We start from the raw sequence: 24,414 nt of genomic DNA, 5'->3' as shown, positions 1-24,414 counted from the left end.
ACTCAATGACAAAGATTGCAGCTCAGAGCTTTTATACTTAAATATAATAATGTATTGTAATGATTAAATTTTTTATAACTTGACAATAATTTGTAATGGGAACAAGTCCATTTCTATTAAAATAACATTATTTTTAACCTTAGGTGAGACGGAAAACTCTTTTCATAGTAGTAGGCAAAGAGATGCTCTTTTCCAGTGCTTACATCAATCATGGTGCACTGACAAGAGAATAAAGCCAGTATTGTTTAGTGGACACTGTAATTCGACATTAGTTTTCAGAATTAAAGAGACTTAATATGTAATATATGCACGGAAAGCAAACACTGACGGTTTTAATTTTCTTTCCTTTACTTCTTGAATCAGACCCAAATATAATGATGATGTTGCAGTAAGAGGTTTCAGTATTGAGTTTTAGAGTAACTTCAAGTTTTAACTCCTAGCATAAGGACAGGCATCACACATTTATACATTTTACATTAGGTATCTTACATTTATAATTACTTTAGAACTTACTAGGTATGAATCAGGAATTGGAATCAGAATTTGAAATTGAGAAAGGCACATTATTAAATATACCTCCATACAACTGAGTTATAAAAAATTTGGTAAATCTGTTCATAGAAACAAATATAACTCGAGCGGTTTTTATTGAGCATTTTCTATATGCCAAATGAGAAGCACTATTTATTGACCATTCTCCCTGTCAGACATTTGTGCTAGGTGCTGGGGCTTCTATTACATATATATCTCCCTTGTTCATGTCTCCTCCTCATGGCTGGAGAACAAAATAGTCATTTAATTCATTAAGGCTAAAAGCAAGTTGCTTTATTTGAAGCAAAGTTTATTACTTAGTTAATAGTGTTATATTTTCAGTCATGTGTTATGATCTGAAATTGTACTTTTATCTAGAGTTGGAGGTGAATTCAGTTTTTGTTTTCTGACCAACCTTTTCTCTAGACTGAACAAGAAAAATAACAGTAGATGTTAACTGAATCAAGATGAATATGAAATGAAACCTACCATATTGGTTACTTCTTATCCTGTACTCAGTGAAAGCTGATTGTGGTATTACGTCCCACCCCCTTTCCATCTGGTTGCTGGCAGACTCCCAATCAAGCAGCAAGGCTTAAATTAGTTTAAATGCCAATTTCTTCTACGAAGCTTTCATTGTTATATTTGGAAAAAAACTCATTCCTCCCTCACTGTCATTCTCTAAAACTTTTTACAAACCTTTACTATGAGACTTTTTCTAATATTATAGAGTTGGTTGTTTATGAGTCTGCCTCTCCTATTGGCTTTCAAGTTCCCCAAAGACCCCATCTGTGGCTTCACCCAGACTGACCAGTGGACACTCAATGAACATTTGCTGAAACAGTGAATTATGGAATGGAAATAGTCTATTTTAAAGTCTGAATATTTGGTTTGTGGCCAAATTTGATGAAAAAGATGAGGTTCTAAAAAATGGTGGCATGAAGTCAAAGAACTTCGCCTTTTTTTTGTAGAAATTAAGATAACCTTGATTTTATAACTTTTGAACTAAAATAACTTTTGTAAAGATTAAGCTCATTTAGATTTTTTAACTATTATTCAGCAGTATCTTCTGTAGGGATTTTGTTGTTTTGTTTGCTTACTTTTAAATTAGCTGTTTCAAGGTCTGAGTACTTAAGGCTTTAGAGGGAGAAACCAATTTTCAATTATGCTGACTTTTTAAAAAAAGATTTTATTTATGTTATTTGTCAGAGAAAGAAAGAACACAAGCAGGCAGAGTGGCAGGCAGAGGCAGAGAGAGAAGCAGGCTCTCCGCTGAGCAAGGAGCCTGATGTGGGACTCAATCCCAGGACCCTAGGATCATGACCTGAGCCGAAAGCAGTGGCTTAACCAACTGAGCCACACAGGCGTCCCTATGTTGACTTTTTAGAAAACTTGAGTCACATAGGGTTTCAACAAAAATTTGCTACCAAGAGAAAAAATAGTCTTGGGGCACCTGGGTAGCTCAGTGGGTTAAACCTCTGACTTTGGCTCAGGTCATGATCTCAGGGTCCTGGGATTGAGTCCCACATCAGGCTCTCTGCTCAGCAGGGAGCCTGTTTCCCGCACTCTCTCTGCCTACTGATCTCTCTGTGTGTCAAATAAATAAAATCTTTTAAAAAAATAGTCTTAATGGCACAATATAATTTTCTGCTAAATGTACTTTTTTAACCTTTTTGATCATTTAATCTCTCAAAAATAAGAGACTTTGGATATATGTATTTGTTTTAATTAAAAGTTTACATGTTAGTAACATGAATCTTGAGAGAGAGTGACTATACCATTTTGGAATCTGTAATAAAGTAGCTAAAGAATGGAGAGAAATATATATGTACATATGCTCTAGATTTCAAGAAAAAAGACATTTCAAAAAGTTCCGAGAAAAGTGGGCTTTATTTCTTGCCTAGATGACTCATCATGAAGGATGATAAAGTGTGAAGATAAAAATTTAATTTTATAGTCACAAGATACAGAGATAAAGGGGCAGGATCTAAGAGTTCAAAATGACTGCATTCTTTGAGCAAGAATTTATTGAACCTTCCAGTTCAGATTGTCAAAGAACATGTATTCGGCAAAGTATTTGATAAAATCCTCATCTCAATATTACAGAATTGAGACTGGCTAGTAGTAATTTAGAGGATTTAAATATGAATTGATTGATCAGTGTTAAGTTTAAGGGGAAAGTCTCTAGTAAAGGGCCATAGAGTTCAGTAACTCTTCTGTCTCGGACATTTCTATCACTGGTTTAAATGAAGATGCTTATCAGACCAGTGTATTAACATAAATTTGGTAGAGTCTCTATCTGTAACTCTTGCTACGGACTAGAAAGCTGGTCACAAATAGCATGATGATACAGGTAATTTTAGAGTCTCCGTTTATATTTAAAAAATACAATTCTACAGGTTTGGGTTGGAAGAAAATTAATGTGGTGGCTGATTTGGGGACAAAGATCTAAAGTTATAGTGGAAATTAATAATTCTAATGATCTTTTGTTAGTACTAATTAATCTTAGGCACAGTATTTAGTTCTGAGCATTGCATTTTAAGATGATACTGACAAAATCAGTGTCTATTGGATAGCAAACAGGTTGATGTAGGATCTAAAAACATTTTGCATTAGAAATCACTGAGGGAGGGACACCTGGGTGGCTCAGTGGGTTAAAGTCTCTGCCTTGCTCAAGTCATGATATCGGGGTCCTGGGATGGAGCCCCACATAGGGCTTTCTGCTCAGCGGGGAGCCTGCTTCCTCCTCTCTCTCTCTGCCTGCCTCTCTGCCTACTTGTGATCTTTGTCTGTCAAATAAATAAATAAAATCTTAAAAAAAAAAAAGAAATTACTGAGGCAATCTGGAATGTTTAATACAGAAAAATATGGTTAAAAGTGATATGCTGAACACTTTCCAAGATCTGAAGACTTGTGGTACGCGAAGAGGCAGATGAGTTACTCCGTTTTATTCTACAGACCAGAACTAGAAAGCACTGCTGAAAATCTTTTATTTTTTTAAAGATTTATTTATTTATTTGAGAGAGCGAGTGTGCACGCAAGTATGTGTATGTGTGTGCTGGGGCGGGGGGGGGGGCGGGGGGAGCAGAGGAAGAGAATCTTAACAGCAGATTCATGGCTGAGCCTGGAGCCTGCCACAGGGGGCTGGATCCCACAACTCAGAAGGAGAAACCAAGAGCCCGATGCTCAACCAACTGAGCCATCCAGGCGCCCCTGCCGAAAATCTTTTGAAGAGGCTGAAAACAGGGGAAAATCTAGTGAGGAGAATTGCCAAAGAGTGGATCTAGGCTCATAAAGTAGGAAGCAGTTCATTCCTGAACATGTTCAAGTACAGCTGTTTATCGAGGAAGGTGTAGGTGTTCCTGAATTAACAGGAAGCTGGACTAGAGTAACCTTTAACATATTTATTTCAGATTTTAGATGTTCAGATTCAATGCCTAGGTAGCACAGGCTTCTAGATCAAGGGGAAGATCTGAGTGAATGGTAATATGGCTCAAAACGAGAATCTATTTTTGCAGTTTCATTCTATAGGATGCCTTAAGTTTTGGTTACTCAGTCTCAGAAGTACGGCATCATAATCACCTCTGATTTCTATATTCCAAGAAATAAAACACTGTCACTTTTTGTAGCTAGTTAAGCTACAAAGACTGTAAAGAATTTGAGTTATAATATTAAATTCTGGGCAGTGCTGAAAATGCATAGAAAAGTAACGGTAGATATAATTCATCTTATTAAAATGTTTTTAAAGAAGCAGTGTGGCATAGAAACAAAAACATGGGAATTAAAAATCAAGTCTAGGATCTGCCACTTACGAGCTGTGTGCTCTTGGGTAAATTGTCTAACTTCTCTGAATCCCGGTTTCCTCCCCTGTAAAATGAAGGTTATACGAAGCATCTTACAGAGTCTTGGGAGTTAATCTAAGGCTGTAATAAAAGTGTAAGTGACTTGTTGACTGAAACACTATACAAGGCAGATAGTATTTTTTTCTCTGATGCACTGGGCTCAGTTATTTCTTGTCACATACTGTAAAAGATTGCTGTCCTAGAACCTGACAACTTGTGTTAACCATTATTATTTCTAGACTAGAGTTTCTCTCTCAGCTAGACCTTGAACTTCCCTTGACAGCCCAGAACATCTCTTTTCCAATCTTGTACTCTGAGGTCCCAGGACAATACTTGGCTAAATATTTGATGAATGAATGCATGGATAGATGGGTGGAGGAATTACACATTTTTTGCAATCCAAAATGAATGACTAAAAATAACTTTCTATGCATGATCTAACTATGTTAATAGAAAATTTGCCGCTGAGACAGCAAAATTTCATATTGTTATTTTCCTTTTTTGTCATAGTAATTTACTGGGAAAACACGCATTTGGTAAAACTGAATAGTAGAGAAATTAAAATTTGTGTGTGGATTTGTTTCTTATAATTGCTTTTAGATAAGTGTTGACTTTATCTGGTGACTTTTTTCTAATAAGTTCAAAGACCTTATAATAAGTTATCTCACTACATTTGACAGTGTCTCTTTCAAGTTAGGATATGGTACAGTTCATCATCCCATTTCTTAGATGACACTGTACACAAAGACATGAATTGCCATATCCAAGGTCACAAAGCTAGTTCCTGGATGAATTAGAAATAGAACCCTCTTCACACAAAATTCATTCTCCATTCCATTAGTCAGTGTTCCTTCTTTTAGATAACTAGGCATTTCAGGGGCTGACATTCAGCACAGCATGGATCCCATCAACCGTTGGCTGAGCAGCATACATACATTAAGAATTGTCAGCAGTTCTGATGAGTACAAGCAAAGTAGTGCATAACTTATTAATTAAGGTAACGATAGCTCTCTAGGTTAACGTAAAAAATATTAACAATACAAAAATTGAGAAGAAGTTGGCTTCTACATTCTGACAATAAATCAAAGCTCTTTTTGTGTGGACACTGTAGCCAATTCTGCCCTCAAGACCTCCAGTCATTCCCACTAAAGCCAGCGGGAACCACATGTATACACTAGTGGGCATGCAGTAGTTCTATATTTACGAATGTTTATTTAAATTTCACAAAATGAGAAACATTTTGGTTGGTAAAAAATACAGGTCTGTTTACAGGCGGAATAAAAAAAGGTGGGACTCCGACTTACACACAGGTAATGTAAATATCAAGTTCTAAAAACAGAGGACAAGTCCTGTACCATTTCCTACGGGGCAGGGAGATTAGTTTGACTACTGTGTAACAGAAAGGACATTTAATAATGAGCCTCCACACCACATGTGTGTCTGCTCCGTTCACCCCCAATCTCGGCTTTGTTCATAAAGTTACCTTAGGAGAACTTTCCTGCCATAGTAACTGTGGGAGTACTTGCACCTTACAGGAAAGTTCCAAATAAATGAAAGAAAAGACCTTTGGAAAGAGCAGCTTCTCACATCTACAAGAATAACCGAGTCCTAACTCAAAAAACAACTTGCAACGCATTACTGAGGGAAGCAACCATTTTTTAATCTATGGGTCCCTAACACTTCTTTCCATCACTCAGAATACGGTCAACAGAATCCTAATTGAACTGCTCAATGAATGGAGAACTTTTTACTCATTTCTTTAACTCATAAAGTAATTATTAGTTTCTTTGTTTTACAATGTATTTGGGACAAATGTATCCAAGGAATTCTACTTTCAAAGTTTTGAGGTTTTCTCTCTCTCTCTCTTTTTTTGTCCAACTAGAGTCATGATAAATATAACCCTCATCCTATGAAAATATTTTAGATCCATTCCTCCTTACCCCCAGCATAGATAATCTCTCAGTTTCCTCCTGGTTAAGGAAACAGAGTGACTAATGAAGGACAAGACGGACAGTTCATAGATACAATGCAGTCTCTAATCCACAGCCATACAGTCTTCCTATGTGTTTAATGGGTTAGGGATGGAGTCAAGAGTCTGCAGCGACAATCTCTAATTGAAAAAAAGGGAAATGCCCTCTTAAATGCTCTTTTTCTTCCCCTGGCTTGTTCCTGACAGTAAGTAATGGTACAACTGTTCTAAACTATTCCTCTTCAATTTTATTTTGTTTAATTCAGTCTGTCATTAGAAAGGCTTGCGAGCTTTAGGCTTGATGATTACTCTCGGTGGGAGGAAGCAATGCCACTGCAGACTTGTGTTCTAGACAAGCGCTCCTTTATACAATGACGGGGCCTACCATCGTAAATGAAAGGCTCTTTAAAGAGCAGTGAGGGACTCTTTTAAGCAGACTGCTACCATGTGCTTGTAACCCTCCAGCATAACTTGCGAGGATGAGACAGCAGTGTGTTCTGCTGCAAAGAGGACTATTGTCCTCGTTAGCCTCAAGCAAATTGAGCCGTGTTTCACTGCAATGTAGCAGGATTTCCAAAGGGGTTTCAAGCAGTAGTTCCTAAAACTCTGAACAGAATAAAAAGATTAAAATAGCGAATGTAGTGTGTGGAATTCAGAACTCTACCAACCCCTCACCTAAGTCAACCTCTTACCCCCCAAATAAAACTCTTAAATTTTGTGCACTGTACACTTCTTGGGCAAAAATATTGAACAATGAGTTATATTAAAGTTAAGTAATTGAATGCATATGAATAAACCTGAGTGTTTACTCACAAACTCACAGGGTTTGCATTTTAAAACTTATAGTAGCTGATTTCTGATATATCTGTCCGTAGGAGGAAAAGGAAGAAAGATGGTCTACAATTATTAAACTTACCAGGATTTAAAAGATTTCATTGTAGCCCATTTTTAAGCCTAAGAGTATTCTGGGTTTTAAAAAGAGGGGGCTATAATGCAGTATGTTTTTAATTTTTTATATGAGCCATTCAGGTCTCCTTGGTTCGTTAAAAGGCTGATTTATTTAAATTCGATCTGTGGATGCAGTCACAAAATAAATACCTCTGTTTCTTTATACCTCATATACCTAAAATGTATCATTTGAATCTGAGAAGAATCAAATAAACCAGACTAATATTTTGGGGGCAAAAACATGTTTACTAGTTTAACAAAGCCAAAATGTACCTAAGGTAAAGGTCAAAGACTACTTCATTCCCTGCTGAGCAAATGCTCAGGAAGCACATTTGTCTACGTTTCCTGTCATAACAGGAAGAGTGTAACTTCTTCCTTTCCACGATGGCTTCAGTTTTACCTCCTAACTCCAATATTTTCTCCCTCAGGGCCTTCCAAATCAATCCTCGCAAGACAGAAGGCAGGAGGCTGTCTCCGTTGTAGTTTCCAAACAGTTGCGTTTGTTGAAATGTTATTTAAATGTTAGTGATTTCTTAAGCTAAACTGTTCCAACTTAAAATTAAAAGTCAAAATTCCAAACATTTACAGTGGTTCTCTTATTCTTATTAGTGGTTCAACTTATTTCAAAAGAAATGCAAGTATACCTATTCCATATTATGGAATTTCATTTACTTCAAATTAATTATGTTATTTTTCTTTTTCAACCAAAGCTATCATTCTGGAGTGAGGAGGGGGCATTGCCATACCTTCTTCAATTAGAGTCTGTGAGGATGTAAACTTTAAAAATACTATTATAATAATAATTTTTAAAGGAGCTCATTTTGAACGAATAAATTACAATGTTAGAGGAGGTCTAGACGGCAAAGGACACAGTTTTTGAAAAAAATTAGCAACATGTTCTTTAATCTACAGTTTGGAAAAACCTCTTGGTTTATGTGGTCTATTTATAATGTTAATATTTTTAGGGTTGGTTTCTCAGTAATACAATGTCACAGCGTTTGTGCATTTGCAAAGCAAAAGGTGACTTGTCACAGACAGAATGGGGTGTGCGAGCATTTGCAGAGGTGGAAGGTCCATTCAATCCCAACTTTCTACTTAAAACCATTGAGATACAATAAATACAAGCATCAGGATTTTTCTAAATCATGGTTTTAAATGGAAATGGTATGAGATACTCAAATCAGAACTGAAACAACAAAACATCTTGAAGCCCTCAAGTACATGGAGGAAACTATTACCTTTTGCCTTGTGCAACTTTTGGCCTCTCTTAGATTCCTTATCAAAGGAAAGTCAATGAATGAGTTTGAGAGCATCTAAGACAGTACTTCTCTGGTAGTAAAGGAATAGATCTATCTATTCAATACAAATATAAACTATTCCACATGTACGGGATGCATAGTAAGGGTGTGGTGTGCTATCTCTAAGATTCAACCATATAGAAGGGAGACCATTTGTGAATTGTTTTTAAATTGCTAGGAATAGAATAGAAACGAATGACCTGATGTCACAGCTGTTAAATGTACATCTGAGCACTCTAGCTACTGCTTTCTTTGATTTGGAAACTCTCAAAAGTGTATTTTTTTTCCTTTTGGTTTCCTTTCTCAGTCTCTTCAATCACTAGTAATTCCAGCTCTCTGAACAAAACTTTTTCCTTTGATTTTTTTTTTAAAGATTTTATTTATTTATTTGACAGACAGATCACAAGTAGGCAGAGAGAGAGGGGGAAGCAGGCTCCCTGCTGAGAAGAGAGCCCAATGCAGGGCTTCATCCCAGGACTCTGGGATCATGTCCTGAGCGGAAGGCAGAGGCTTTAACCCACTGAGTCACCCAGGCACCCCTTCCCTTTGGTGATTTTAAGATAAATGAAAGAATGATCTAACTTATGTGCATGGGGAACCTTTAAGTAGGCATCCACAGGATGCATCAATAGACCCTATAATTCAATTCTGAAAGGTACTACTATGTGCTAATATGTTACTATGATACACCCTGATTTTATATATTAAAACCAAGTTTAGGGGAGGCAGTTAGCTGTTAAGAAATGACACTAATAATCATCATTATGAAGTATTTGTGGATTTTATTTTAGATTTAAATCAACACTTTGGTGATTTTTTTGAACTTTTTATTCACCTAATTTAAAACAAGGTTCCAGACATTCATTGAGAAACATGGATAACTCTCTGATAGTATCTTAAGTATAATTGCCTCTCTAATAATACATACTTACTTGGTATGCATACAAACAACTAATGATTCTGGAAATTCTGTTTGTGCAAATGATAAAAGAAAATGTATATGTCTAGATTACTCTGTTCTTTGACTCTTGGTTCAGGATTCATCACAAAGTTACTTCTTGAAGCAATTTATTTGTCTTTCTAAATTATCTTGTTCCTTACATTTAACGAGTAGGTTAGTAGGTTGTTACTCTCAAGTTTAGAACTATAATTAGCCTTTTATTTACTGGTATTCTGGATATCACCTTGAAGGAACACTACAGTAAAAATTCCCCCTGAAATTTCAGCTTAAATTCTAAGAACTGCCTAAAATAGTGGAAAACAGGAGAAGTAAGGAGTAACATTCGTTTCTTTTTAAAACAGAGTCATTTGAGGAAATAAGTAAATCTTTTATTCAGTTTACTTTAAAAAATATCAGATTTAGTTTAAAAACATCCATTTGTAGAAACTGTTCATATGTTGTATCTACACTGAACATATTTCTCCAGGATTTTTTTCTTGAGCCCATTTAAGGCAATTTATAAGTTGTACAGAGAAACTGACATAGGGACATAAGAAAAGAGAAAAAGTGAGAAAATTTAACAGCTACGATCTCTGAATTCTTTTTAGTCATAAGGGGATTCTCTTGTTCTATTAACAGGAGAATGCTGCTAATTGTCTTTCATTTGTGCTCCAGTTATTGCACTGATAATTACATGAAATTTTGTTTGCTGGCAAAAACCATTAGTGTGCCAGAACTGATAGAAGAGAGCTTAAGACATTTAAAAATCTTTTTCCCTTAACTTCTTATATTAGACCTTGAGTTATTTGGCAAATATTTTTTCCCTTATAATTATTCAAACATTTAAATGCCTTTTTATAACAAGTCACACAAATGCATTTGCATTCACCTCTCTTATCCTTTCAAAGTGGAGAAGCTGAAAATTTAAAATAGAACCATACATGTATAAACATGTTTAGGTTAAGCAAGCCTAATTTTTATATTACTTTATTCTTGATACAACTGACATCACAGATTTCTAAGTCTATTCTGTTTGTAAAAAGAGTCATACAAAGACAAAAGTCATTAAAAAAATCTGGCTTTTTCAGGGGCGTATTTACCGGGACCATATGAAGGAGGGTAATATTATTGCCTGATTGCTGAAGGTACTTCAGGGGGGTAGAAACAAAGAACGCAGATGGAGACATTGAAATTGTAGTGTTAGAATAAGCTGGAAGCTGAAGTGATAAAAACGGTGGTAAGTAGTTCAAAATAACTTCGTCAGTAGCATACATTTGAAAAGTCCCACAAGCATAGAGCTTCGAAAGCTACTGCTTTCCATCCTTGTCACAAGCCCTGCTCTACAAATGTTTGTGATTCTCCTTCTGGTCCAGGAGCCATCCTCTGCCATCAGCTGCTCCTGCTCCGAAAGGATTCTCTCACTCCCTGTGAGCTTCCAAAGCCTCCTTTGTGTTCCTGCTCTGCTCTGTTCCACTTTTCCTTCCAGCTCCCTGATAGCTTTTAAAGGTAAAACCTTCTTGAAATGAAGGTTCAGGTATGACTCTAGTGTGTGACACAGCGCAGGAGCTGTTTTGATGGAAGTCACATTAACTTTTAACAGCTAATGGTTTAAAGAGCCTGAATCTTAATAGGAACAGCTAATAGATACATTTATTGGGCATTTATTGTATGTTAGATGCTTTACATTTATCCCCTAATTTGATTATCCCAGTGACCTGAGGAGCTGGGTACAATTTTTTAACCCTCACTCTACTGATGAGGGAACTGATAAGGCTCAAAGGGGTTAAGGCACTCGCTGGAGGTTAATACAGCTAGTAGGTGGCAGAACTGGGAGCAGAACTAGGTTTGTGTGTGTCTAAAAACCATCCTCTTCACCATTATGTTATACTGGATGCAATATGACGTAATTGGGAAAAGCAAAGACACAAAACCATGCTCTTAGCCATTATATTACACAGGATGCAGCATGACATAATTGAGAAAAGCATGTTTTGTTTTACTTTTTTAATCTGAAAGATGTGGGCTCCAAATCTTGGCTACCACCTCCTATTACTATCTGACTTCAAAGCTTTGCCTGATCTGAGCCCTGCCTAGCATCTAATCTTTTCTCTCATCTCTCTAAAGTCATACACATCAGACTCAAGTTCCACGAGCTTTCCCTTGGCTCCTTAGCAAGCTCTTTCCGTTCTTAAGGAGCTCTGCAAATATTGTTCCATCTGGAATGTTGTCACCTGCCTAACTCTGACTCATGTCTTCATTCCCATCTTTCAGCATTTCCTCAGAGAGACCTTTCATCTAATCCCCAATCTAAATAAAGCAGCTCTTGTCATAATTTGATAGCACTTTGATAATTTCACTCGTAGCACGTTATTTACAACATTTGTATTATATATTTGCACATTTCATTTCTGTGTCATTCCACTAAGCCGGGGATCCACAAAATCTGGCCCAGTACAGCTTGTTCCATTTTTGTCAGTAAAGTTTTATTCAGATTGGCTCACAAGGTCAAAAATATTGCTTTCTGGCCCTTTATAGGAGAAGTTTGTTGACTTCTGTGGCAGATGACAAACTGTATAAGATTTGTCTGGTTTACCCTGAATATTTAATGTCAGGCACGCTGCAATCTAATACTATTTGTTGATTTAATAAATAAATGAGATATTCAACTATAAATGGGGTTAATAAGAATGAAATGAAAGAATACATATGTAATTCTTGGTGCATGTTGTTTTTATTAAGCTGACTGAAAATTTCTTTAAGATTAATTAAAAATTTATGATTTTATTTATTTTTACATACTGGCTTAAGAGATCCATCCAGTTTAAGTGAGAAATTGAGAAATAAGTAGTTTTCATAAACTCAGAAACTCTGGACAAATTTTGAAAAAAAAAGAGCTGTTAATTTTTTTCCTTCTCTTAAACTATTATATGTATACACCTGGAGTTTCTGAATTTTAGTTGTTCTCCCTACTTCCATTATGAAAGGCAGAGGAAGGATAAAATTCAATTTAAATAGTTAGCTGCTCTGTTTTATAGCAATGTTAATTCTTAATGATATTCAACTTACACATCAGCTTTATAATATTTCATTTCACACTTTTATGTCTCTCTTTCTTATTCTGTAAAAACACATCCTGTTTTCTGTATAGCTAAATAAACACCTGCAAAAGCAGAGCAGGTTTTTACTACTTCTTAAGAAAAGATGACAGTGAACCATTGTGTGAGGTTCTATTAGGGAGTCTGCAGTGGGGGAAGCTTCAAAAAGAGCAAAACAGTTACCATTTTTCTTTTCAACACGTGAACACATAGTTTAAAGGAAGCCCAGGGCCAGGGGTGCCTCCACACTTGGGATGATTTGTTACTGCAGATTTGGTAGTGTTGATTATAGAAGTGACCTACATCTTTCAGGCTCTCATGACTGCTCTTGTAGTAGGTGAGTGGTACACATAACAAACATGTATAAGTAAGATGGATGTTGGAGACTGTCAATAGCCACCTAAAATCATCACAAAATACACACTAAAACATGGCAGTTTTCAATTTTACCAATTTGATTTAAGAGTATGAGTGAAGGGCCTGCTGAACCTACAATGTGGAGAAGACTACATAGATCCTATATTTCTATAGAATAAAATCAAGAAATTCATCATCAGGATTAAAAAATCATAACTGAACTGGATTTAAACAATTTTTCTTCTAAAACTTAAGACTTCTGACATGGATGAGAGTAACAGCAACTGTAGACACAGCCACATTTAAATTAAGAAAAGACGTTCAATTGTTAGTTCAAAAGAATGTGCTAAAATTCTTGCATCTTGTGTGAATTTTATGTTCCTTTATAAAGCATAATGAAAACTCCATGAATTCAACCTACAAAAATTTTCTTCTCTCTTTGTAAGCAAAAGGAAGATACAATGAATTTCATGAAACTAAAAATTACCTGGCATTATTAATGAAATGTAGGTACAAATTCATATAATTTCTGACTATACTCCAAATGGATTTTAGTCCAAATAACAGTCTAAAGAGTCAATGGTACATGGTGTTCAATATTTCAATCTTAATTTCAAGTTGTAAGCCAGCTAAAAAATACTGTGGTTTTATATTGACAGAATTGCTATTTTTGGCTTGACCCATAGCAATAAACATGTAGGAAAACAATGAAGAAATCCATCATAAACCTTTATTTATCCTTTAGCTCAGTTTTCAGCCAAAAATAGTTCAAGTCATATATACCTTAAATACAATAATTTAAATTTACAAAAATTTAAATCTAAAAAGTTTCTTTATCTCTTAATGACATACTGGCTTTGATGGCATAATGAACAACTTCTATTCATTATAATTTACACAGGTAACAACTAAGTGTCCATCAATGGATGAACAAATAAAGAAGTGGTTACACGCGCGCGCACACACACACACACACACACAGGAATATTATTCAGCCATAAAAAAAGAGGAAATCCTACCAGTTGCAACAACATGTATGAATCTTGAAGGCATTATGCTAAGTGAGGTAAGTCAGACAAAGAAAGAAAAGACTGTATGATCTCATTTATATGTAGAATCTAAAAAACAAACTCACCAAAAGAGATCAGATTTGCAATTATCAGAAGAGGAGTATGGGAGGAAGGAGAAACAGATAAAGGTGGTCAAAAGGTACAAACTTCCAGTTACAAGATGAGTAAGTACTAAGGATGTAATAATGTACAACACGGCGACTATAGTTAATACCACTGTATGATATAAAGGAATGTTACTAAAAGAGTAAATCCTAGGAGTCCTTATCACAAGGAGAATTTTTTTTCCTTTTTCTTCTTTATTTTCTTTTTATTGTATCTATATGAGATGAAGGATGTTAGCTGAACCTATTGTGGTAATCATTTCACAAAAATATATATAAATCAAACCAACACAGTGTATGTGTTAAAATTATACAGTGATGTATGTCAGTTACTTCTCAATAAAACTGGAAAAAATATTAAAAAAACTTAAACCATGAATTAGTTCTAGTCTCACTTGCAGTTCCAATAAGACAGAAAGGGACAACTGGAGAGCTAGACTGTCTTTATTTGGGGTATTGTCTGGTGAGGACATATTGGAAGTTATCCTCTTAGCTTTCCCCAGAGTAAATGGTCAACAGGTAAAACATTCTTCTCTCCATGGTCAAGGAATGCCTGTTTTCCAGGTTCCATTATCCATTTGTAATGGCTGGAATCTGGCTTTACCATAATTTCTCCCATTATTTGTAATTTAACATCAGAATGCATACCAACCACCCAACTCTCCTTATATCACATAACTAAATGCACTCTCCCCAAGAGTGAAGAAAAATAGTCAAATCATAGATATTTATGATATACATGTCTTTGCTGAATAGAGAGCATTTGGATATATAAATTCTTTAGGATAGATTAATGGGATCATACAGCATTATCAATGGAGTTGTAGAAAAAAACTGTAACATCATTTGCCTCTTTGTTTATCAAATTCATGGTTTAAAGATAATGGCATGAATTAACTAATAGTTTTTTGCCTATATGTGTATTATTATATATTTATATAAATATACTTATATATATTATATATATATGTTTTAAGTTACTAATATTTTGTGAGAGTGTTTATTGTTGTCAGTGCAATACTAAATATTGTGGATACATTTCAAAGTCTCTTTTACTGTGAATACAATGAAAGCCGTTTTTATAAGCCTATATTCTAAACCTTTAAATGGATGACCACAAAAGGCCTCATTCCTATGCATTTAAGAATATCTTTGTTTGATGATGCATGCAGTGTAGCAATGTTATGCTTATTAACTCTTAATCATTAAGGTATTCGTATTACAGAAATACAATTCCCATTTAAAATTTATGTTGAAATAAAAAGTGAACAATCATTAATATGTAAACTATTTGTCTAACAGACAAGGTGATTTTTTTCCCCCTTTACACATGTTAGAATATTAGCATTTAAACTGGCCACATTTAATTCACTGAAACTTCTCTTAATGGATGTTTCTAAGTTCAAATGTTTTCAGTATCTTTAAAATACCTGGAGAAAATGTAATAAATAGTCTATGTAAATGATGGTACAGGAAAAAGTTTACCCCACTCACCTGTCTGTTACGTTCATCCATAATCCTCGTAATCTGAATCTTTTTTCTCCCCATAGTCCCCGTTTTTCTTCTCTCTCTCGTCCCTGAAATTATGTATTTTTTCCTTCCTTTTCTTTCTCTTTCCTGTTTCCTCCAAACAAATCTCCTTCTTCAGCACTTGCACTGCTCAGTTCCCAAATTCCTGCATTCGTTCCTGCTGGAAGAAAGAGAAGAATTAAATACCACTTTAACAGAAAGGCGTTTTCATAAGAGCAATCATAGTCTAATTTAAAAAGGAACTATATGAAAGTAAGCCAATCAAATGAATGAAAATAAGTACTAAAAGCACATGGTCTATCCCATGTAGGAGGATATCAAAAAGGAACGGTTTGTTTTTATAATTAAAATAATCTCATAAGTAATTTAACAAGTCATTTAAATGACAAAAACTATACTTCAAAGCCTAACACCTGAAATGTATCTTTTGCAATGAGTTCCTTAATATTTTTTAATGAAATTAGGTGACTATTTTCACCCTTCCATTATGAAAAATTACCTAAATCAGAGAGTTAATGAACCTTTATGTACCTGTGTATGCTAAGTAGGGCAGCTAATTCATTTCTGAAGGGAAAACAATCTCGTGTTTTGACAGCAGAGGTGATAACGTCCCCTCGTTATGCAAATAGGATGGACTATTATGAAAGTGCTATTTGATATATGTAAATGTCAACTAATTTAAATCTAAATCCTTTAATCTTATTTTTAAAAAGTCACTGCTATGAGAACACTGTAAAAATAATATGGGATATTTAATCTTACATAATAAGCAGCTATCAGCAGTGAGATCTCCTTTTCCTCTTGAAAGCCCTTAAGCTATATCTTGAATATAAGCATCAAAAAAGATAATCATTCACAGAAAAGAAATGGTGCAAAAAATTAGAGTATTACTCCATTTATAATGATACTTTTTTTTTATAACTACACTTTTTATAATAAGTCATCAGTTCTCTAAATTTAAATATTTTAAAAAGACATATCATATATCTTTGGGGAGTAACATACAAAATTACAGAAGCCCAGTATTATATACTAGATACCTTTAGGTCATGAATTAAAACTAAAGAAATGATCATCAATAATATAAAATAAACCCAGAGAACCCGAGTATTAAAAGTATATATTTTACTTTGTTTTAAATTATATCTGAAAACACTTGAACATAATGAAAATGAATTGCCGTGAAATGTGGAAGTTAACAAGAAAGCATTCCACATTGGATTCTAGATTTGCAAGCAACTGCTTCAATTATTCTATCCAGTTTTATGTCAAAGAATGCAACTACTTTATACATTGCTCAGAATTTCCCTGTTTAGCTGGTGTCTGATGAGGGACCTGAGAAATTCCCACATGTATTATGTAATGCTAAGCCAATGTCCTGGCTATTTAATAGATTATTTGGCTCTAATTCAAAGTTACTGGAACAGGAAAGCTGTTACACACTTGGTCTGATCATCTGCTGTCTTTTGATTTCTTTAATTTAATTTCTAAATTCTTTATCACCTTGAGTAAATTTCTTTAAATTAAAATTTTCTGTGATTATCTAATTGCAGAAGCTATTATGATATAATTAGTTCTGGTGGATTAAGCGCTGCTTAAATACTAAGACCATCCATTCTCTTTTGCCCAATGCCTTTCTATGAAACTGCAGCTTAGTTGTGCCCTTGGGAATACTATATATGTTGAGTAACATCATGACCACACAGTGCTCATCAAAAATTACTACCCCAGCGGCAATTTTGAATGTTGGAAGTAGTTCAAAAGTTTTAAAGAGTTATATAAGTAACACACATTTGACAAATACACATGAAAAAATTAGCTATAATAAGACATTAAAATCACATTAAAATATGAAGCCTTCACAAAGCACAGTTGCATTATATATTCACCGTTGCCACACACTGTCCATCTATTTATTTTTAGAAACCATCTTAAATATCACTCAACTGGGCAACTTTCCTGTGTTTCCTAAAGTCTTACCTTAGAAGCAAGCGGCCCGTTAGAATGGCATTTCCCATGCATGTGCAAGACCCCACAGAGACAGACAGGCTTCCTCTATCACAAAAAAGCCAACCCATGAATCCACAAACGCATATGGGACAATTTCCTTTCTTTTCATTTGGCTGAGGCCAGTGGCACTATCGGCTTACAGGACTATGCCTGCCTAAGCGCTTATTCACTTTAAGGTGGAAGGTCAGGGTGAACAGATTAGAGTGTGGTGACAGGGCGGGGAAGACAAGAACTTCGACAGATCCTGGTTTCAAAATACAAATAACCAAACAAGCAGAGAAGCATCCCTCGAGAAAAGTCTCTTCAGAAAGGCAGAGAGAGAACTCATGAGCCAAACTTAGAAGAGTTCCTACACCTCACCACCCCGTATTTCACAACTTTGAAAGAAGAAACACTTTTTAAAAAGAGCAGAGCAAGGATTTTTTTTTTAAATTCTTAAAGAAAAAAGGATGGGAAATATTTTGCCTGAAAAAATTTGTATGCGTATATCAAATATATATATATAATATAGTCGGTGAAAATACCATTCGATGTATTTTCCTTCTTGAAATATGCAAGCTAATGTAAAGAGAAACAAGTTTAAATTTCAGTAAAATTAAAATATTTTCTTGTTTTCCATAAAAATGAATATTTCTTGAAGTGCTGCCTTCTGAGCATTTTTAAAATGCAAAACTTGATATTATTATGTACATATGCAGACTACTACGCGGTGATGATGCGATTTTTTTCATGAAGTGAAATATGTCATGAAACGTGCCTTAGAACATTTGATTATGGATCACCACATTTCAAGGCTGTCAGTAAAAACTCAAAGAGTTAGGAAGGTCAATAATAGCTCAGTAGTTGTTTTCTTGGTGTAACTACTTCTCTAAGCTGATTTTTATGCCAAAATTATATTGTAAGGTCAGTTTCAAGTATTAATTTGTAGGAGGCCTAGAAAAGCTGAAAAGGAGATTAAAAAACTTCAGTAGTTTTAAAAATTGTTTTGTATGCACATGAAGAAAAGAATAGGTAAACTACATGTAGTAGAATTTCAAGTTATGCTGAGAACTTTCATTATGTACAATCAACCATAAGCTTAAAATAATTCCAGCAGCCTTGCCGCTACTTCTTTCCACATGAAAGCAGCATTCTTGGAAAATGACAGAGCTACACAGAAACAATCAGTAATTAAAAAAAGAAAAAGAAATGCTCTACCACAGTTACACTCTATAGAGTTACAGTCTTCTGCATTTTTTTTTTCTTTTTGTCAACCTAAATTTAAGAAAAATAAAATCAGGCTGCTTACTAAAAAGGGGAACTTCATTATGGCAGGCTTCTGTTCACTTTGAGTTTGGCTATGCAGACAGATGAAGGCAAAGTGGTTTTGAGACCCAAGTTGAGAAGAATTTCTTGTGGACAGATGCTCAAGATCCTTCTCCTACCCCAGCTCTCTCTTTACAAACAAGTTCCCTTGAGTGACACATACCTCCTCCCCCCTTCCCTGCCTCACTCTTTCTTGCTCCCTTCCTTTCTCTCCCTCCCTCCCTCCCTCCCACAAATCCCTCCCCGTAACACAGAAGAATCTTGACAGAATGGCAGGAAACACGCACAGACTGGTCAGGGAAGGATATGATGTCAGCAACCACGAACAATAAAAGGTGTAAAGGTGCTTCCTTCCCTAAACTGTTCCAGAAGTGTAAAATGGGAACCAAAACTCTTCACTTCCTTCTCTGAGCAGAACTGTCTGAGTGTGCTGTGCTGCACACCATACACAGAGAGGCCTTCGAGAGGTTCAGATAAGGGACAATGACAGAAATCCAGACATGGGGACTCAGTTTTTTATTTCTATTTTTAAAACACCTAAGAAAAATCCATTTCAGTTCTAGGTTAATATTTTGTTAAGATTTCTTTAAGAAATAAAAATAAGACAAACAAGTTCCCTTTGGTGAAGTAGGGGATATATCATAATTACCTTTGTCATGCCTCACAGAAATCATCTGACATAGCTAATGCAGCCATATAATCTTAATTTACCCTTTGAGGCAAAGGAAGAATTCTATACAGGCAAAGAGGCAATTTGATAAATTATATTTTTAGTTAAAAAAAAAAAAGGAATTACAAAAACTGTTCCCCCAAAATATATCAGTGTTTGTAAGACACATTGGTTACATCTTTGTACCCATAGTTTAAAAAAAGATACAGTGGGTGGGGAGAATAGATGCCTATGTTATTGAAGGTCTCCAAGTTCTTTTAAAAAATTCAGAGTAAGAACTAAAGAAATGAACAAAAACTTTCAGTATATAGTGAAACTATTTATTTCAATCTCATCACTATTAGGTTCCTTCTAACATGGAAATGGCAGTCTACCATAAGGTTTCTGTAGGAAGAAAACCACATATCAAGTGGATCTGAGTCATCTTCAGATTTCAATCATCTTCCCACAACACTTTGATTTAGAAATTAAACACAACCTTCAGTTATGTGTTTTGATCATAGAGTGAGACTGCCATGCCACATTAAAAGATGTGGGAAGAAATTAATTCTCTTCTGCTAAACTTATCTTCGCAAAGCATGTATTTTGCTACGATAAGCACAATGCAGTTGCTTAAATAAAAACAGCCCATGAATGATGATAAAACATTAAAATATGTGATGTCAATTTGCAAAGAAAGATTTCTGGTATTCTTTTACTCATATTAGCAAATAACTTTTTCACTGATTCACATTTTGACAACACTAGCATCTTCATATAATGTTTTAAAAAAACTCAAGGCTCAAAACCAAGCATACTATATCACATAGGAAATTATACTGTTAAATAAATACAAACTGGATTCTGAGGAAGGTACAAAAATGATCTTAAGCTGCAAGCTTGGTATTACTAATTCAGATAATTAAATGATTCAATATTATTTTAAGTGGAAAACTCGGCTCATTCTGGTACATCTAGATACATTTAACTTTCTACCTCACGACATATTTGAAAGACATATGAGACATGTAATTATATTTTGGTTGAAAGGAACAAGTAGAACTTTTACTTTTTTTTTTTGCTTAAGAGGTATTTTGAACTTCAAAAGATATAATTATTATTATTCCTATTGTTACTCAACTACGTGATGTCTTACAAATTGGGAAATATTTCCTTGGTCCTGAAAGTCATTCTTCTACTTCCGTTTAAGTTTATGATATTCTATATAACATGTTATATTACCTTAGCTATGAATGCAAGCTGAGTTCGTTTTAGATACAGAGCCAAAACTTACCCTCCTAAAGATAATAAAAAAACAACCATTATTTACCACTGGATAAGTACCATCATGCCAAACACAAAATTATTTTCTCAATTTACTTCAATTTAGTGTCAATATGATGGACTTTTAAGTTATCTTCAAGTCTCTGTAACACAGTATCACACACAAATAATAATGCCATTTGTCTGTTCCTCATACATGTCATGCTCCTTCCTACCACAGGACCTTTGCATTTGCAATCCCCTCAGCCTGCTCCTCCTTCCCCTCTGTGTCTCCTTAACTTCTTTTCCTTTCCATCTCAGCTCTAATTTCACCTCCTCAGGAGCACTCCATCTTTTCATGGCTGCAACAAATCCCCCATGAGGACTCATGGCACCATGTCTTCCTTTGCAGCACTTGTCATAATTGAAATTGCCTGTCTTCTTCAACATCTGTGAGCCAACTCCGTTTTGTCTTGCTTTCATATTCCCACTTTCGTATTTCCAGTATCTAACCCACTGCCAGGCCTATAGTAGGAGCTTATAACTTAGTTGATTAATGATTTTAAGATTTTCATCTCTCAGGTGTGTATTTTCTTCAGTTGTTATTTTTAATGACTACTCCTGAGAACATTTTCTTACATATAAAAGCAGGCCCATAACCTCACTTAATCTTTTGTCATATTTATATACATCTCATATATGGAAGAAGAGTAATTTATACTGAGGAGTGGAAGTAGAAAGAATTTTCGAGTTAGGAAGCTCAGGTCTGAACTTCAGCTTGTTGTTGCCTACAATGAGCTGGGAACAAACTTTTTTTAAAAAAGATTTTATCTATTTATTTAACAGAGAGAGAGAGAGAGAGAGAGCAAGCGCATAGTAGGGTGAGGCGGGGAAGGGAGAAGCAGGCTCTCTGCCCGGTGCAGGGCTTGATCCCAGGACCCTGGGATCATGACCTGAGCTGAAGGCAGATGCTTAACCAACTGAGCCGCCCAGGCACCCCCAGACTTTTCTTTTTTTAAGATTTATTTATTTATTTATTTGAGAGAGAGAGCGCGAGCGAGCAAGCATGATTGGGGGAGGGACAGAAGAAGAGGAAAAGAATCTCAAGCAGACTTCCTGTTGAGCATGGAGCCCAACATGGGGCTTGATCCCATGACCCTGAGACCAAGACCCAAGCAGAAATCAAGAATAGAATACTTAACTGAGTGAGCCATCCAGGAACGCCAGGAACAAACTTCCTGGTGTGCAGGGGATGGCTATGGTCATTCAAGGTGGTATTATATGTGAAGTGGGTCCATAGCAGTACTGGGAACAAGACCTACTACTTGTAAGACTGCTTCAGTTTTGAGACAGAAAATAAAAACCATATTATACCATGAGGCTACCAAGTGAATCATTGTCCTTAGATATACCATGAAGCCTTTGCAAAGCTAATGATGAGCAAGTTCTAACAGGTAATGCTTCATTTATTCGTTAACAATAATCATTACATGAAGGAAAAATTTACAGTGTTATAAAAATTAAGAAGTTTCTCTTAAGTATCAGTCATGGAAGAGCTTCAGGCTGCAAAAGTAGAAATAACTAGGGAAATATATCAATTTTCCCAATGACCATGGCTGCTGAAAACTCTACATTAATGCTTCTAGTCCTACTTTAATATCTTTCCCCAAGGACAAAAGGAGATGAAATGTATGTCAGAAATATAATAAGGCTAAAAAGGAACTCGTTTTGAAAACCTCTGCAATTAATTTAATAAGTGGGCTTAACCTGCTATTATCACTGACATAAATCATTTTATTTACACAGTTCTGGAAATTAGGAGGCACCCACCTTTAAACAACTGTGTTGCATTATAAACAATTTACTAAACACGGGGGAAGCACAGCTTCCCTGTCATGGTTTTCCATGGTATATTTTGTCTTGGACATTTTTTTTCACAAGGCAGCTTAAACAGCATTCTCCATTCCCCATGCCAAAATAAACTCCAAATGGTCTAAATATGTCCAGAGCCTTGTGTTATTGAACCACACCGCAGTTTTTTTGTCTTTCCTCATCATATTAAGTAATTAATCCGGGGTTCTACCATACCTTTGTTTTCCCGATTTTTCACAACAGTACAGCCACCACGTTTTCTTTCCAAGGCCACTTTGTGATGTGGCAGAGCTTACCACAAAGGTAAAATAGGCACTGTCTCATCACAGATCAGAGCTACCAGTCAGCATCACAGATTGTGTTCTGTTCCCCAGCTGTAACCTCTCTGTAAAGAGTATGCAGCTGGATTTTTTGTTGTTGTTGTTATTGAACAAAGCAAGTAAAGCACTATACAACACCAGTATCAGCGAAACAGAATTGTCAGCCCTCAAATCAAGCCAGGCTTGAAAGGGGAGATGCTGCTGTTCCATATCACCATCTTATTACAACAAAATCTGAATTCCCAGACATCTCATAATCATGTCAGAAAAAAATTTTATGTTCATTGTTTTCTCAAGCCTTCATGTATCATATTTCATGATTAAAATGGAAATATTCTATAAATCTCTTTCTCAAAAACTTGTATGCACTGGGCACAGTTTTTAGCCTAACTGATACATTGGTGTGTGTGTGTGTGTATGGGTGTGTGCAGAGAGAACATTTTCCTGTGAAGCTGCAGCAAATGGAAAGACCACATTTTGGTCTTTCATAATGCGATGATAAAACAGTAAGAATATGTTTTAAGACACATGAGTAGTCATGAGTATTATCACTGGTAAGTAATCACAGTATTACTAAGATTGTGATATGAATGGTCAAAAGGACATTCTAAGTCAAGGCTTTGTTTTTCTTCTGTATTCAAATAATACATTAAACAACTGAATATCAAGTCCTTGAAAATAATTTGCTTCTGTTGTTATTTATTTTCCCTCTTTATTTAATATTTAAAGATGGGCTTTAAATGGAAAGACATACCACTGTCCTCCTGCCAATGTTTTTGTTATACATTAAGAAGAATATGTGTCATAAATCACCCACTGTTTACACTGCATGTCATTTACTTTTGTCTCTAGTTGAACTTCAGAGCCTTCCATCTGATATACATAATATTCAAAATGCTGTAATAATGTCTCTCAAAATATAGATATTTGATATTGCTGTTACATGTGGCTCAACATGGAAACCAGTGATTCATCAATTTTTCTATTCTCTTCATCTCTTTTACAGCATCCTAATCAACCTAATTAAGGCTTTGTTCATCTGAAACCTCTGATGACAATTTGTTTAACTCTATCCCACTGTGGTCTTCTTATAAGGAGAATTAAATCTGATCTTCTGACAGCAATCATTAAATGATCCCAACTGGCCCCAATTAAGCCACATGGCTCACGGGCTTCCATACAGTCAAGTGCCAAGTCCTCTGCTTCATTTGCACATCATTCTTTACCTTGGTTTATTTTCTTAAAGCCAATTAAGTATGTGTCTTATCAAGTGGAACTAAATTTCCTTGTGTACACTCGCTCAAGACACAG

The 24,414-nt window shown here is 35.3% G+C and overlaps 1 protein-coding gene across 22 annotated transcripts in view; it reads right to left on the bottom strand.

The window, feature by feature from the left end:
- MEF2C (myocyte enhancer factor 2C) overlaps positions 1 to 24,414 on the bottom strand; it is a 174,592-nt gene that overhangs the window by 81,993 nt on the left and 68,185 nt on the right. For 12 of the 22 annotated variants that reach the window (XM_032335773.1, XM_032335778.1, XM_032335777.1 and 9 more), the window contains one exon: positions 15,649 to 15,844. In XM_032335773.1, the coding sequence (XP_032191664.1) occupies positions 15,649 to 15,702 (54 nt within the window). In that variant the 5' untranslated portion in view covers positions 15,703 to 15,844. Of the gene's footprint in view, positions 1 to 15,648; positions 15,845 to 16,215; positions 16,270 to 17,664; positions 18,042 to 18,982; positions 19,201 to 24,414 lie in introns of those variants that run through there. The other 10 variants (XM_032335774.1, XM_032335786.1, XM_032335772.1 and 7 more) reach the window with 8 other exon arrangements.

Source organism: Mustela erminea, chromosome 3 (assembly GCF_009829155.1).
Source record: "Mustela erminea isolate mMusErm1 chromosome 3, mMusErm1.Pri, whole genome shotgun sequence".
Lineage (NCBI taxonomy): Eukaryota > Metazoa > Chordata > Mammalia > Carnivora > Mustelidae > Mustela > Mustela erminea.
Note: the sequence above shows the minus strand (reverse complement) of the source record. Positions and strands in the feature narration are given on the sequence as shown.